Source organism: Myiozetetes cayanensis, unplaced genomic scaffold, assembly GCF_022539395.1.
Source record: "Myiozetetes cayanensis isolate MyiCay16 unplaced genomic scaffold, myiCay2020 scf20-37, whole genome shotgun sequence".
In the NCBI taxonomy this organism is placed as follows: Eukaryota; Metazoa; Chordata; class Aves; order Passeriformes; family Tyrannidae; genus Myiozetetes; species Myiozetetes cayanensis.
Genome location: NW_026087412.1, coordinates 639,203 through 652,969, shown reverse-complemented (window position 1 = coordinate 652,969; position 13,767 = coordinate 639,203). Strand labels below are relative to the sequence as shown.

Genomic DNA, 13,767 nt, shown 5'->3' with positions numbered 1-13,767 from the left:
GGAGCACTGGGGAAAGAAACAGGTAGTGGATGGAATGGGATTTGCAGTGAGAACCAGGATCTCTGCAGTTAGGGATTGACAGTGATTGCTGTCAGTGGTTGCTCGGTGGGTACACTCAGCCATTGAAATTTAAATTTAAGTATAAATGGCACTGTATATAATGGCGTTTGTAATATGGCATTGTCCTTACTGGGAGGAGAGCCACCTTCACCACGTCGCTGAAGAACTTCAGATCAGGACAAAAAAACAATTTTAGAGCTTAAAGGTAGAACTGAAATAGGCAGCAGTAACCTGGGAGTCGCCTCTCCCAAAGGAATGGTGGGATCATGCAGAAGATGAGGATAAACTGCTGCTGGATGCCTGAAAGAGGTGACCTGGTGAGCTGCTGTTCAGCATCATTTACACTGGTACCACCTGCACGAGAGCAGTGCTCAGCGTGCTGCCTGTTTGTCTAATTGGTCTGATTAACGAGTGAGGAAGTTATATAGATATGCTGCAGTGGAACCAGGCAACTGGAAACTGGAACTTGTGGATTTTAAAAAAAATTATTATAAAAACTCCAAAAACTGACACCTGCAGTCACTTTGAAAGGGACTTGAGCTAAAAGTAGAATTGACTGGTTATTTGTATATCTAAGAAAGTAATGAAAGTTTTAGTACTTGTGGAGTATCTTGTAGTTTAATGCATTCAATTGGCATTGCATCTGACAGATATCAAATTATCTTGTCTGAAACTGGAGGTGTGTAGTTATGGGTAGTTTGGGGTTAAAAAGTAGCCCAGTGTTTCCAGGCAGAAGCAAGTAGTGACTGCCCCAGATTGACATTCTTAGTTCTTTTTCCCGCAGAATCTTTTGAAGTGTGTTTTTAAACAGGGTAAGCTGGACAAGGATGTTGCTGCTCAGCCTCCAGTTTGAGCACAAAATACTGTGTATGAAGTGAATTCAGTTAATGCTCTTGAGTTTTGGTTTCACTTTTAACAAGTTGCAGTTTTGTCCCTGGGTTAGGGAGCTCTAAAATGGCCCTGGTGGTGCCAGCTGTGGTCTGACAGTGCCCACACTTGCTGCTTCCTGGCAGAGGTGGTTTGGGGTGAGGGAGCTGGTGCGGATGTGCGGGGTGTGCGTGGCTTTGGCTGAGTGCGGGAACGCTGCGGGCTGGGATGTGCCAGAGCTCAGTTGTACCAGTTCAGGTAGAGATTAAATAACATCTGAATTTGCTGGCTTTTGAATCAAATTAAAGTCTAAGCCTTCGTTGTAGGCTTTGGAAGAAAGAACACCTTATGTGTAGCTTGACACCACATCTGCACTTAAAGTCCTGTCACTTGTGTCTCGCAGTGACAGTGACAGTCCCTGTAGAAACAGGATCCAATTAGAAGCAAAATTCCCCAGTTCCTTTTGTGTCACTGTGAAATAATTGTTCTAAAATGAATCTAAGTGTGTACAGATTGTATTTTGGGAGAGTTAATTACAAACTGTGTGGTTCAGGGATTTAGTGCAAGAAGAGGAAGAACAGTTGATGGAAGAAAGGAAAAAGAGAAAAGAAGACAAGAAGAAGAAGGAAGCTGCTCAAAAAAAGGTATGTGGAGCACTGAAAAATAAAACCCTGTGCTCAGGGGTGACTTCTTTCACCACTAGTAAAAACTGATTTAACTGTTGTTACTCACAGGTATTTTCTTGTTAATTTGGTGTGTTCAATTCAGATGTGCTGGCAGTTATCTAGTGGTTACTGACATACTGAACAGTGTCATTGCCTCTGTGTAGTTTCTTACAAGACTAGATTTTCTTCTGAGATAACCCTTCTTTTTCATGATTGTCACTAGAGGCGGTTTCAAGTTTGAAATCCCTCAGTGTTAATGCATTTATTAGTAGAATAAAAGTACCATTTGAAGGTAGTGGCTTTCAACTGTATCCTTATTTTAATATATCTTAATCTTCAGTATGGAAACATGTCATAAGAGAATTTACAGTAGGATAGGTGGATAAAGATGAAAATATTGATAGCAAAAGTGTTTAGGGATGGAAATGTCACAGGAATGTTTGTAAACACTTGAGAATCCCTGTTTACTGACAAGATACTCTTCATTGCCATTGATTCTAAATATTGACCCCGAGCTTGAGAGGAGCTTGTAAATGTGGGATTTAAATATGTCCATTTTGGGATTCTTTGGCTGGTGGGAGCAGAGTGAACCTGCTCAGCAGTTTTCCTGTGATTCCAGTGCCTGATGCTGGATAGGGCTCTTAGGAGCACACTGCTTTGTTTTACCTTCCACAGGCTTGCTAGCAAAACCTGCAGAGTCTTGAACTGAGCACTTTGGAAGAGCCCAGCTGAAATACATTCAATGTTTTTTCTCTTAGAGACTTGCACCTTAGTGCAGAAAGCAGTCAGGAGCCTGGGCTGTGCCCTGCTGGAAACAGCAAAAAAAGCTTTGAAACTTCTGACTTATTTTCCTGTTCATGGCCCAAGTGCCAGGCAAACGACTTGGGTCACAACTGGGGAGAGTACAAACTGTGTATCCTTTTCTGTCAGCATAAGAAGGTGAAAAGGAGGGGTTTTCTGTTAATGTACCCTTGATTTCCTGAAGAGAGGCAAGGTCGGGGCACAGGAGAGTTGTGGTTAAAGTTCAGGTATTGGCCCTAGCAGTGCTAATGTCTGAGTCTGGGCAAGTCTGACATCAAACCAGTTAATCCATAAATTATCCTTGCATTCACACACTCTCCTTTCTTCCCCTCCTCGTGGCTTTCATTATAGACAATCACACCCTCAGTATTATTGCAAGCCTATTACATACTGTAAATATATGGAGCATCACAATTAAAATGGGTTTTATGCAGCTTCCGAAGTGACCACATCAAATTAATCTCATTTTCTTGTGGCAGTAATTGATTTTAAAAGTGAGAACTCTAGTTTCAGATAGGAGGAACTATGTGCTTTGGGAGGCACTTTGTGAGCACAGTCTCACTGTGGTTTATAGTTAGCAGCACACCACTGAGGTGCACTAACCTACAAGAAAGGTTTCTCTCCCCAGTTTTATGCTGTGATAAAGTTTTATTCAAATAGATCTTTTCATCTTGGCCACACCACAGGTGTAACCTGTTGAATCTTGGAAATGAAATGCTTTGGCGTTTGCTCTCTTACTCCTTTCTATTTCCAGGTCCCTCCCCCTTCCCTTCCCTGTTCTGCAATAAAAGCGGTGGCGGCTCTTTGCTTCCAGGCACAGTTTTTAACTCACTTAAAACATCTTAATTTGCAAGTTTAATTCAGTCTGTTTCATGTAGTTATCTTTCAAATTAATTTTGTCTTCTGTAACATTTAAACATCTTTTTAGGCATAAGGAATAATAGGCCTGGGTTGGTTAAAGAGATGTTTCTGAAGCAGATAATTAAATAACTTGAAACCATATTAAAAGAGGAAAGTCAAAAGCTAATGTTGCTTTATGAAGTGGCACGTGCACATGTGGTTTCTCTCTTATCTGCACAAATCACTGACACTTCTTTTTTCTCGTTCTAGGCCATTGAACAAAAAATCAAAGGTAAGTTACTTTACAGTTACTTTTACTCTGTGTATTCTTTCTGTGGTTGAATCAAACATGTGTTGAATCAAACATGTCACCTGAAAACTCCTTTCAGAGGTGAAAGGTGGGATCCTTGAGACTTCAGCTGCACTTTTTCAAAGTGACCACAAAAGCCTAGAAGAGTAATGGCGAAGGGTTTATCCAGGGATTGGAGTTGCTGCTCTTCCTGTTTTCCATTCTTAGTTACTTACACAGCACCAGGCATAGACATAATACCTGGACTTCTTGTCCTGGTTTGCATTTTTCCTTCCCCTTTTTTACCTTGACTGCAAGTGCACAAACAATTAAGGAATGACCATGTATAGAATGATGTGTTTGAAATCTACTTTCCAGATATTCTAAGTGCAACTGGGATTGGGAACACTTGGTAGACAAGTTATTGATATGTCACTTTTAACTCTTGCATGTGGAGGGTTCATCCTGCAAAACGATCAAGATGCCACTATCTGAAAGATGTCATTTCCATGTTCATGGCAGGTGGGATATTTGTAGGGTTTGTGCAGATCTCCATCCCAAACAGCTCCTAAGAAGGAGAATAAAGATTGTTTTCCCTTTTCTCTAGAATTTAAAGAATTAGGAAAATATCTAGATTTATTCTGAAGTGATAAAATATGTTTGAAAAGGTGATGGAGAAGGAAGAGAATAGAATGCTTTGCTGTAAACAGTAACATGCATTTGGAGTGACCATTTGACCCGTGTGCTTGGGCTGCTCTGGCCTCATATCAGGGCCAAGGCTGCACAAGCAAATGGCTAAAAATAGCATGAATAGGGAGGGCAGGAATTCTGCTCAGGAGGCTACCTGGTGGGAATCTTCACAGGGAAGGACAAAATAATTTTTTTTAAAATTTTTTTTAATTTTTATTTTTCTTCTTTGAGGCCTAATGTTCACTAATTGATACATTAAGTTCCAACTTAATTACATTATTATTTAAAGGGTGTTTCAGAAAGTTTACCAGGAATTTAGAGTTGTCAGAGAAACACAAGCTGGCAGTGCTCTGGAAGAACAGACATGATGAGATGCAGATACACAACTTTTTGCCACAATTTCTATAGGAACAAAATCCATATCTTGTGTTGCATGGCTTTTGCCTTGTTTCACCAGTTTTGCCTCCTTGTATTCAGGATGCAAATTAATGTTTCATTAGTTTCCAAGTTTCCATCACGTTAATGTCTTAAATAATTTATTCTGTGCATGAGCTGAAGATAAAATACAAGAGTATAGGATCTCTAAATAATTCAGAATTATGTGCCTCTTTCAGAAAAGGAACTGGTTAAGTGATGGGGGTGGGGAGGGAGGATATTTCTTGGGTTTATGCATAGTTTGGGTGGGTCTAAAATGCTGTTTTAGCCAAGGTAGGAATTGCTGTTGTGCCAGCTGAAGCAGGTCCCAGCATTTGTGTAAAATAACAGGAACCTTCTGAGAAAGTTCATAGAGCTGGGGGTTTTCCCGTTCAGGTTTGGGGATGGAAATAATGAAGATGATGCTAATATAAATGTTTCTGGTGCCAGGAGCATTTTATTACTGTAGTATTGCAGTTAAAAACACAAGTTTGGCATTCCTGCGAATTTCAGGGATTCTGACCTGTCTGGTTCGATCCAGCTGGTTTTGTTAAAGGAGGGAAGAGCAGGTCGGAGCCGTTAGAGGTGAGTGTATTAGTTGCGAAGTGAAGGTTTGTCTGTTTGTGGAGCAGCTGGCAAAACACGTGGACACATGCCTTCCCAGTGCTCTTTCATGGGGTACTTTAGGAAAAAATAAGGATAATTTGAAAATCCCTATTTATTGAGAGTACTGGAGAATAGTCAGATGTGGTATTCTTTCTAGCCTGGCAAAATATGTCCTTTTGCTGTGCTTAAAGTCAGTGCTATTAAAGATAGACAAATCCATCCATTTATCCTGAATTCCCTCTAAACCAGAACTCTTCCAGCAGCACTGTGGCCCCAGGTAGCTGCTGGTGAGTCCGGCACTGAAGGAAGGAGGTTCAAGAAGGGTGTTCAAGCGCTGTTCAAGAAGGATGTCTGAGTTTGGCTGTGTGTGCTCACTCCAGCAGTCGGGGTGTGCTGCCCCAGGGTGAGAGCTCAGCGTGAGCTGAAATGCCCTTTGCTCACAGTTTAATGTGTAGATGCAAAGTAATTGATAAAACTTGCTCAGTGCTGGGGTTGGGGTTAGTTCTGAAGGGGTCTGGGCTTTAGGGAGCAGCAGCAGCTCGAGCTGCACCCAGCTGTCACTGCAGCACTGGGTCCCTCAGCAGAAAGTGCCACTTTCATTGCAGAACAGAATAAACTGAATTACCCACTGAAACGGAAAGTGTTCTAAAAATAGCTGGGTGTGGAATTGAAATCTTTGACTCACATTTCCCACCTTGGAAACTTGTTCATGTTCTTCTCCGCAAAGCAGAATGGCCCGACTGCACTGACCCTTCTGGTTTTCGTCGGGGTTTTCACTTGCCTGCCTCTGCTTTTCCTGATTGGAAAAACTCTTCTGTTAGCTCTTAAATCTCTTAAAGCAAGTGAGTAGAAGAATGCCGGGAATGGGCCCGGCTGGCTCTGCAGTCCCCGCAGGAAGGGCGTGCTCACCTCTGGATCCGCAGGGGTTAACGCCTTGGCAAACACGGAGATATTTTCCAGAGCAGCTCCGAGCTCACAGCTGCGGCCATTTTTCCACCACGAAAATTCTAGCACTACATCTTACGTGTGTCAGCTTGAAAGCCAGACTTCCTCTGTTTGCCCTTCAGCATTCCAGCCCTGACAGCTCCGGGGCATGCCATGCAGGGAGAGCGGCACAAGGCGTTTTCCAGGGGCAGCTCCAGCGGCAGCGACGAGGAGCATTTCCCTGCCAGCCTGGTGCTGTTCTTTGTGTGTGTTAGGGAAGGATTCGATCTCTGTACGCTGATTTTGGGCGAGGGAGAAACTGTTTTCCATCTGCGTTAAAGTTACTCAAGCAGCTGCCATTTTTTTATTGGAGGGGGAGTGTGAGTCCCTGGGCCCCTGCTCCAGGAGGAGTTGGCAGGCAGCTCCTGGAGCAGTAAAATGACACCATGCTTCTCCTCCATTTTCTAATGAAATCTGCAGAGTGGGAAAGCAACACAAGTTGGAAGCGTCTTTCTTTGGAATCTCTCTGTAAACTGTAACTCCACCATCCCTTGCTCTGAGGGTTTGCAGCAGGTTTGTTCTTTATGAAAATCTGTCATTTTTAATACTCATTTCTGTAAACTTGCTGTTCCTAGTCAAGTTAATTAACTGTGATAAACTGTAGGTCTGTTAGTATTGTATTTCTGCATTAATAAGATTCAAAATGAAATGCTGGTGTGCAGAATGAACTTTTATTAACAAGCTACTTGTTTAGAGCAAATTAAAATATTAAGATAACAATTTAGGTGTGTTGGAATTCGTAGTAGCCATATTGGAATATTAATGTTATTTAGCCTTCTGAGAAGTTGTGGAGCAGAAAATGTTGGACAGGACAAATTGTATAGCTTAAAACTTACTCTGTGGTTCTGAGGGAGCGAAGGCAAGGGGATTCTGTGTGCTTTGGATAATTTTAGTTTAAAATTAGCATACGAATGTGGACTCTGCCTATTCTGTAGTCTAACCTGGGGACCTGCAGTTTGCTCTTTAGTTTGCTGATCACAGTAGACAGAATTGCTCCATTTGCTAAGGAAATGATGCTTAGAATATATGAGACATTTAACATTCTTGAGCTGTTAGAGAAGTGCTGCTGGTGCTGTGCCTTCGGGCTGGCTGGGCAGCGAGCACCTTGTTTATTTGTTGCACTCCTTGATAGTCAAAAGCGATTTGAGTTCCTGCAGGTCCCTGGGGTCTGTTCTAACACACCAGGTCTTGAAGGGGCTTTAATTAGGAAAGTAAAATGTTAGGACTGCTGTGAGTGTGCTGCTGGCAGCTCTGTCGGGGTGTCCAGGGAACGTCAGATGGAAATTATTTCACCTTATCCCAGAAGAGCAGTTGTGGGGCAGTGGAAGTGACAGGGAAGGAGAAGTGACTCCGTGAGCACATTACCAGTTGCTCTATGTTGTATTAAAACCTCCTCAAGTGAGGGGTATTTGTATTTTCTGCTTAAGCTGACAGTAAAAAAAAAAAAACAACAAAAACTTAAATGAGGTGTGCTGAAGGAGTGTGTGGCTCCAGGCTCCAGGACTGCTCTGTTGGCTGGATGTGACACACTGGCTGCAGGAAGGAGGTTCTGTGTGTCACTGTCAGCACAGCTCAGCTCCAGGCTGGGAAGGGTCACTCATGGAATCAGATGAAGCAAGAAGCACAGGGAGAGTGCCAAAAGTTAAGGTTTGGGCAGTGGTTACACAGATTGTGGAGTGTGAATAAATGTGTTTAATTTCAGAACTTTTTGCAGTACCTATACCAGAGAGAAGAGCAAAGTGCTTCTGCATTAAATTGTCAACAAATTCACAGCAATTTGTTTACATACCACCCCCCACAGCCCTGGGCTTACTCACTCTCATTTTATTTTTAAAACAAGAGATTTTAGAAGGAGCAAATGAAGCACGTATGTTTAAGACTACACTGTATTTGTGTGGTTCAGTTTTGTTCATAATTTGTTAGTGCATTATGTGCATCAGAACACAGTTCAAGGAATCAGTTATCCCCTGTTAATATAGGGAACAGCTTAAATTGAGGCAATGTGGGATGGTGTTGGTGATCTTTATCAACTTCCCAGTTCATCTAAAGCTTTTGAATCCCTTCTATTCCCTGTGTCTGTACATTAAGTTGACTTCTGTCCTGGCCATTCCTGTCTGCAATTCAGTCCCTCTCCAGTCAACTGTGAAATGGGAGAGCTGTGCCCAGAGGGATGTGGGGACTGTGGGGGGAGCTGGGTGCTCCTCACCCTGAGACTTTTGCCCACCCTTGTCTGCCCAGCTGTGTGTCAAACAAGGAGGTTCTTTCCTGCTTTCCTTAAGCAGCCTAAATAAAATAATCTGTTAAAACACAACCTGGATGCTGATTCTTCTGTGACTTTTTTCTTTTGTTGTTGTTCTGAGGGACTTCTAGTTTGTGTTTTTAATAATATGTATTTGTATGCTGAAGTAAAAATAAACTGAAATTACAGTCATAATAGCACTGACAACATTCAAATTGATTCTTTAAATAAAAGCTTGAGTTTGTTTTCATTTATTTTTTATGTTATATTCCCATGTATCTGTTCCTGAAAGTCAATGATAAAGTGGTCTTTCAGCAAATTTTAAAAAATTTTAAAGGCCCCTGAAAACTACATTTTCAGTCATGTAGCAATAATATTGCTAGTGCTGAGGGAGGTTGTGATTGAGTCTTGAGGTATCTCAGGAAGTTCCACAGTAAAGACTAACACATTTTATGGACATCCAGGAAATTTGAAAAGTACATTAACATGTCAATAAGGAGGGATGGAGTAAAGCTTCGCTGTGCTGATTGGGGATGGATGGCAGTGGCACCAGGGCACACACCAATAGTTCAGTGTCCCTTCCTCCCTGGTGAGCTGGTTTACTCCCCAGTTCCTACACCTGCCCCATACTTACCCCTGTGCTGTTGTGCTGCTGGGGCAGGGTGTGGAGCTGAGGATGGTGTGGGTTTCCCTTGATCCAGCAGCTGGGTTTGGTGTGCTCCCTCGCTGTGACCTCTGCAGCTGATGTGACCTTGCCCTCGCCTTGCCGGGGCCGTGCTGTCAGCACTGAGATAATTTACAGTTGCACATTTGGCATTTTCCCAGTGCCAGTCCCATCCTGCTGGGCTGTGTGCAGTGTTCCCTGTACTGGCAGCCGTTCCTGCTGGCACCAGGGACTTGAGGGCATTGGTGTTTTCCCCTTTGGATATTGGGGTCGATAAAGCAGGGAAGTCCTAGCAACAGGTCCTGTAGGTCCTGTTCACCCCTTGTTCTTCTTGGGCCAGGCCAGGGTGGTTTTCTGTACATGACACTGAAAATCTAACTCTGGTGGGAAACTTAATTTTTTAGTACTTAAGTAGTTTTCTAAATGAAAGTTAAATGCTGCAATAAACTGCATAATGCTGGTGTGTCAGCAAAAAGCTGTAGAAAGCTGGTTAGTAGTAGTTTACTGTAACTGATGATGCTAGGAGTGATAGCAAGGCATATTCCTGCTTCCAGATCTGTGCCATGAAAGTGTGTGATTGTGGAATAACAGAGCTTTTCCTGGGGAATGAGTTACAGCTTGAATAGGAATAAATGCTGCCCCTGCATCATATATAAACACCTCTGAATATTGACTCAGTCTTTGATTTTTTCAAGTTGCTGTTCGTATGAATAACTTTGTCCCACTTTCTTTTTCCTGGGGGTGGGGGTAGTGCCAGAACAAACCAAGACAAGTGTAAGCCAGCCTCAGCCTGTCACCTCCAACGGCACTTCCACAGGAACCAGCACTACTAATAATGCCAAGCGGGCCCCAGCCAGCAGCCAGCAGCAGCCCTTGCCTCGATACCCTCCTCGGGAAGTACCACCGCGATTCCGACACCAGGAACAGAAGCAGCTTCTGAAACGAGGGCAGCAGTTACCAGTGATAGCTGCAAACCTGGGATCCACTCCCAAAGTGTTAAACGGCCAGTCAGGAGGCAGCACTGTCACCAGTAACCAGCCCGTGACCAACGGAGAAGTGCCCAACAGCAGCAAAAAACAGCCAGGTGAGGGCAAGCACCTTGTTTTCCCTGAACTAAAACCGAATGTTGTAAATTCCATTGCCAGTGTAATATTTGAGCCAATGCTATTTAAGCTTTCACGGTAAGCTGAAGCATGAGGAGATACTTTCCTGTGTTGTAGTCTGCTGTTGACCATGGCAGGATGGTATTGGCCTCATTGTGCAAGTTCCATACTGAAACCTCAGCCTGTCTCAGTGGCTTCTTGTTGCCAGTGGTGTGTGACAGACAGGGCAGGTTTGGAACAGGTGGGGATTGCAATATGACCATGGCTGTGCTCCACATTTCCAGTCTGTGTCCTGATCATTGACCCAAGTGTGGTCGTGGTACAAAGCACCTTTTTTGTGTCCGGTTTTGATAGACAGATCTCACAAGGAGGGGCCTTTAGGACCCTTTCCAGAGGTGGGCTCATCCCACAGTGTGGGCAGCAGGTGAGGGGGGCATTCTGCAGTGCTGCCTCCAGCTCTGGGGTCCCCAGCACAGGAAGGACATGGACCTGTTGGGGCGAGTCCGGAGGTGGCCGTGGAGATGATTAGGGGGATGGAGCACCGAGAGTTGGGATTGTTCAGCCTGGACAAGAGATGCTTTGAGGTGACTTAATTACGGCCTTCCAGGACCTGAAGTGAGCCAAGACAAGAAAGATAGAGAGAGACTATTTACAAGGCCCTGGAGTGACAGGACAAAGGGGACTGGCTTCCCATTGCCAGAGGGTGGGGTCAGATGGGATATTGGGAAGAAATCCTTCCCTGTGAGGGTGGGAGGCCCTGGCACAGGTTGCCCAGAGAAGCTGTGGCTGCCCCATCCCTGCAAGTGTCCAAGGCCAGGTTGGACGGGGCTTGGAGCAACCTGGGCTGGTGGAAGGTGTCCCTGCCCATGGCAGGGGGTGGGGACTGGATGGGCTACAAGGTCCCTCCCAACCCAAACCATTCTGGGATTCTGAAAAACACCTCCAGACTTTTCTTTATTTTTTAACTTCGTGCTTACAGGTCTAGACAGGGTATGGCTTGTTCAGGATATCAGAATTGATTTTTGTTGTTAGGTCAGGTTTTTTCTCTGTTTACCCACCTGAAGCTTGATTGCCCTACAAAATGGATCCACTTTATTCCTATTTAAGTACAGTTATCCTTTGTTATTTTAACTAGTTATGCATTTCTGCAAATGCAGAAATCCTTTTAAGACAGGTAAACTTACCTGTTACACATGCATGATGTGCTGTTCAGTGACTGCAGTAGCATGCAGTTCAGTTAATTTTCCAGGACATTAATGCAGTTAATTTTTGGCTGGAAAAAAGTAACTTTCTGTAAGGGGTCTAGCTTTGAAAAGGGATTTGGTATTAGTGCATGCTAATACTTAGTATGTTGGACAAATACTATCTTATTTTTATAATTGTATTTATATTTTGATGTGCACATAGCAGTAATGATGTAATTTGTTTCCACAAATAGTTTCTTCTGAGACTTTACTAAATTCCCAGTGTTTCTCAAAATTCTGTGGTCTGAATAATACTTGAATTATTTGAGTAGTATATCTGCACACCCAGCTGGTTCCAAAGGGGTCCTGAGAGCCTGCAGGGGAGAGAATAGTTGGCCAGATCACTCTCCCACCTTAAGAAAATGTCTGTGTGGCCTGCAGCATCCTGTCAGAGCTTTGTCCCTGTGTGCTGTGCTCCTGGTGTTCCCTGTGTCCCAGGAAAACTCCTCAGAACCACTAGTCGAGGTTGGGCAGCCAGAATCACCTTTCTTGGAGCCACTTTGTGTGCTTGGAAGGTCTCTTTCCCTGGAACAGCCAGGAAGAATATCTGGTTTGCATGTGTTGTTATGTTCTTTCAGAAACACAGACAAGATGATAATGTGAAGGCAAATAGTTCTTCCGTGCTGGATTTTTGTCCTGGTTTCAAGCTCTTGTCTGATGAGTTACCAGTGAGGTGAGGTGGCCGTGCAGCAGCAGCCAAGAGTGACCCAGTGTCTTCTGACACCTTTGTATCTGAAAGGAAATGCCGTTGTCATTTGCCTATCTCCTTCTCACTCACTCTCTCTAGTTCCTCTTTCGGCCTCCAACAGCAGTTCCAGGTACTTGCTGTGATGTTACCTCTGAAATCAGAAATCTCATGAAATTTGACACATCTGCAGATCCCTTCCCTATCCTTGAGAGGATATCCATGGACACTAGGGTTAAATTTGATACTTAACGGAATAGCTTCTTGACTTCTGTTTTAAAGCATTATTTAGTGGCTACCAGAATTGATGTGTCTTTTAGGGCTACAAGAAAAACTGTAGTGTTGAAAGTGTTGAAGTGAGAATTGTGGGAATTGGGAATGGCTATGGTTGCTTTATGTGTCATTCCTGAAAAGTTCTCTCCCCAGTTCCAGCTGAAGTTGGAATGATTTGGTAGTGATTTGTAAAAGCCAGGGAACACGGGTGCTGCTGACTTCAAAATCTCTAGTTGCCCTGGCCACACTAAGTTTTTCTGTCTTTCACATTGGGGAATTTTTTAACTATAAAGTGATCAAAACCCCATCTCTTTACTTGTGTTTTGTGTGCAAAATCATCTCCTGTTTGGAAAATGAACATACTTTGTTTAGAAGTGAAGCTGAAGAAGGGATAGTTCTGTGGGTTCTTTATTTTTCTGCTGGTTTTAGGACATTGGGCGTATCTTTTTAGTAAAGACACGTAGGTGAAGCTCATGCTATGTAGTGCTTCTGAAACAAATCCAGACTTGTGCCAAGCTGGTTATTTTAAGAACTCTGCCCAAGTAGCTCATTATCAGGACACTTTCATACCCAGTTCAGTCATTGGCCTCACTGATGCTCCCCATGTTCAGACTTCCCACAGAAGGAAGGGTCGATCACTGCCCTGGTGTTTCCTCACCTCTGCTTTGGAACAGGTCAGAGTAGGCAGGTGGTTATTCCACAGTGAAGTGCTTTATATAATGAACTAAAATAATAGCCAGCAGTAATTGCTTATGACTGTGGGACAGAGCAGAACAGGAGAGCACCTCTGGGCTCCTGGCGTGGCTCCAGTTTGGATTCCTCCCGTCTCCCTTTATCCCAGTGCATCTCGCAGCGGAGCCACGAACTTGTGTCCCAGACACAGCCTTTGGGAACAAAAGATTCCTCCTTTAACTTGGAGGAGTTTCTTGGCTGTTGTAGGAGTCTGGGAAGAGGGGAGCAGTTAGGATTTGCCGTTAGTTGTGATGGAGGCTGAATCAGTTTGGGAAACATTGCCTTAAATGTAACAGTTACGGTCTCCAGCTGTAAAATCTGTGAGTTTGAAACATGAACTTTGATTCCGTGTAGTGCCTGTGGGACACAGAGGAGGAGGGGGCTGTAAAAGAGGGTAAATGACAGTTATACACGTGCTTAGGTTAAATCAGAGTTAGGCCATACTCAGATATTGCTGTTTGCTCAGTCAGACAGCACAATACTGACTTTGAGGCAGAGCAAATATGCTGTTCAGAGAGGAACTGCTGAAGTTTCAGGACTGACCTCTAAACTTCTAAGTCAGTACAGTCCAAAATGAAGTGATTTTGGTTTCTTTGACTATAAATTCTTCC

General features: G+C 43.6%; 1 protein-coding gene across 11 annotated transcripts in view; it reads left to right on the top strand.

Annotated features, from left to right (window-relative positions):
- The window catches only part of TNRC6A (trinucleotide repeat containing adaptor 6A), a 57,263-nt gene that overhangs the window by 23,007 nt on the left and 20,489 nt on the right, over nucleotides 1-13,767 (top strand). For all 11 annotated transcript variants that reach the window (XM_050317921.1, XM_050317918.1, XM_050317925.1 and 8 more), the window contains 3 exons: nucleotides 1,481-1,571; nucleotides 3,504-3,525; nucleotides 9,871-10,203. In XM_050317921.1, the coding sequence (XP_050173878.1) occupies nucleotides 1,512-1,571; nucleotides 3,504-3,525; nucleotides 9,871-10,203 (415 nt within the window). In that variant the 5' untranslated portion in view covers nucleotides 1,481-1,511. The remainder of the gene's footprint in view (nucleotides 1-1,480; nucleotides 1,572-3,503; nucleotides 3,526-9,870; nucleotides 10,204-13,767) is intronic.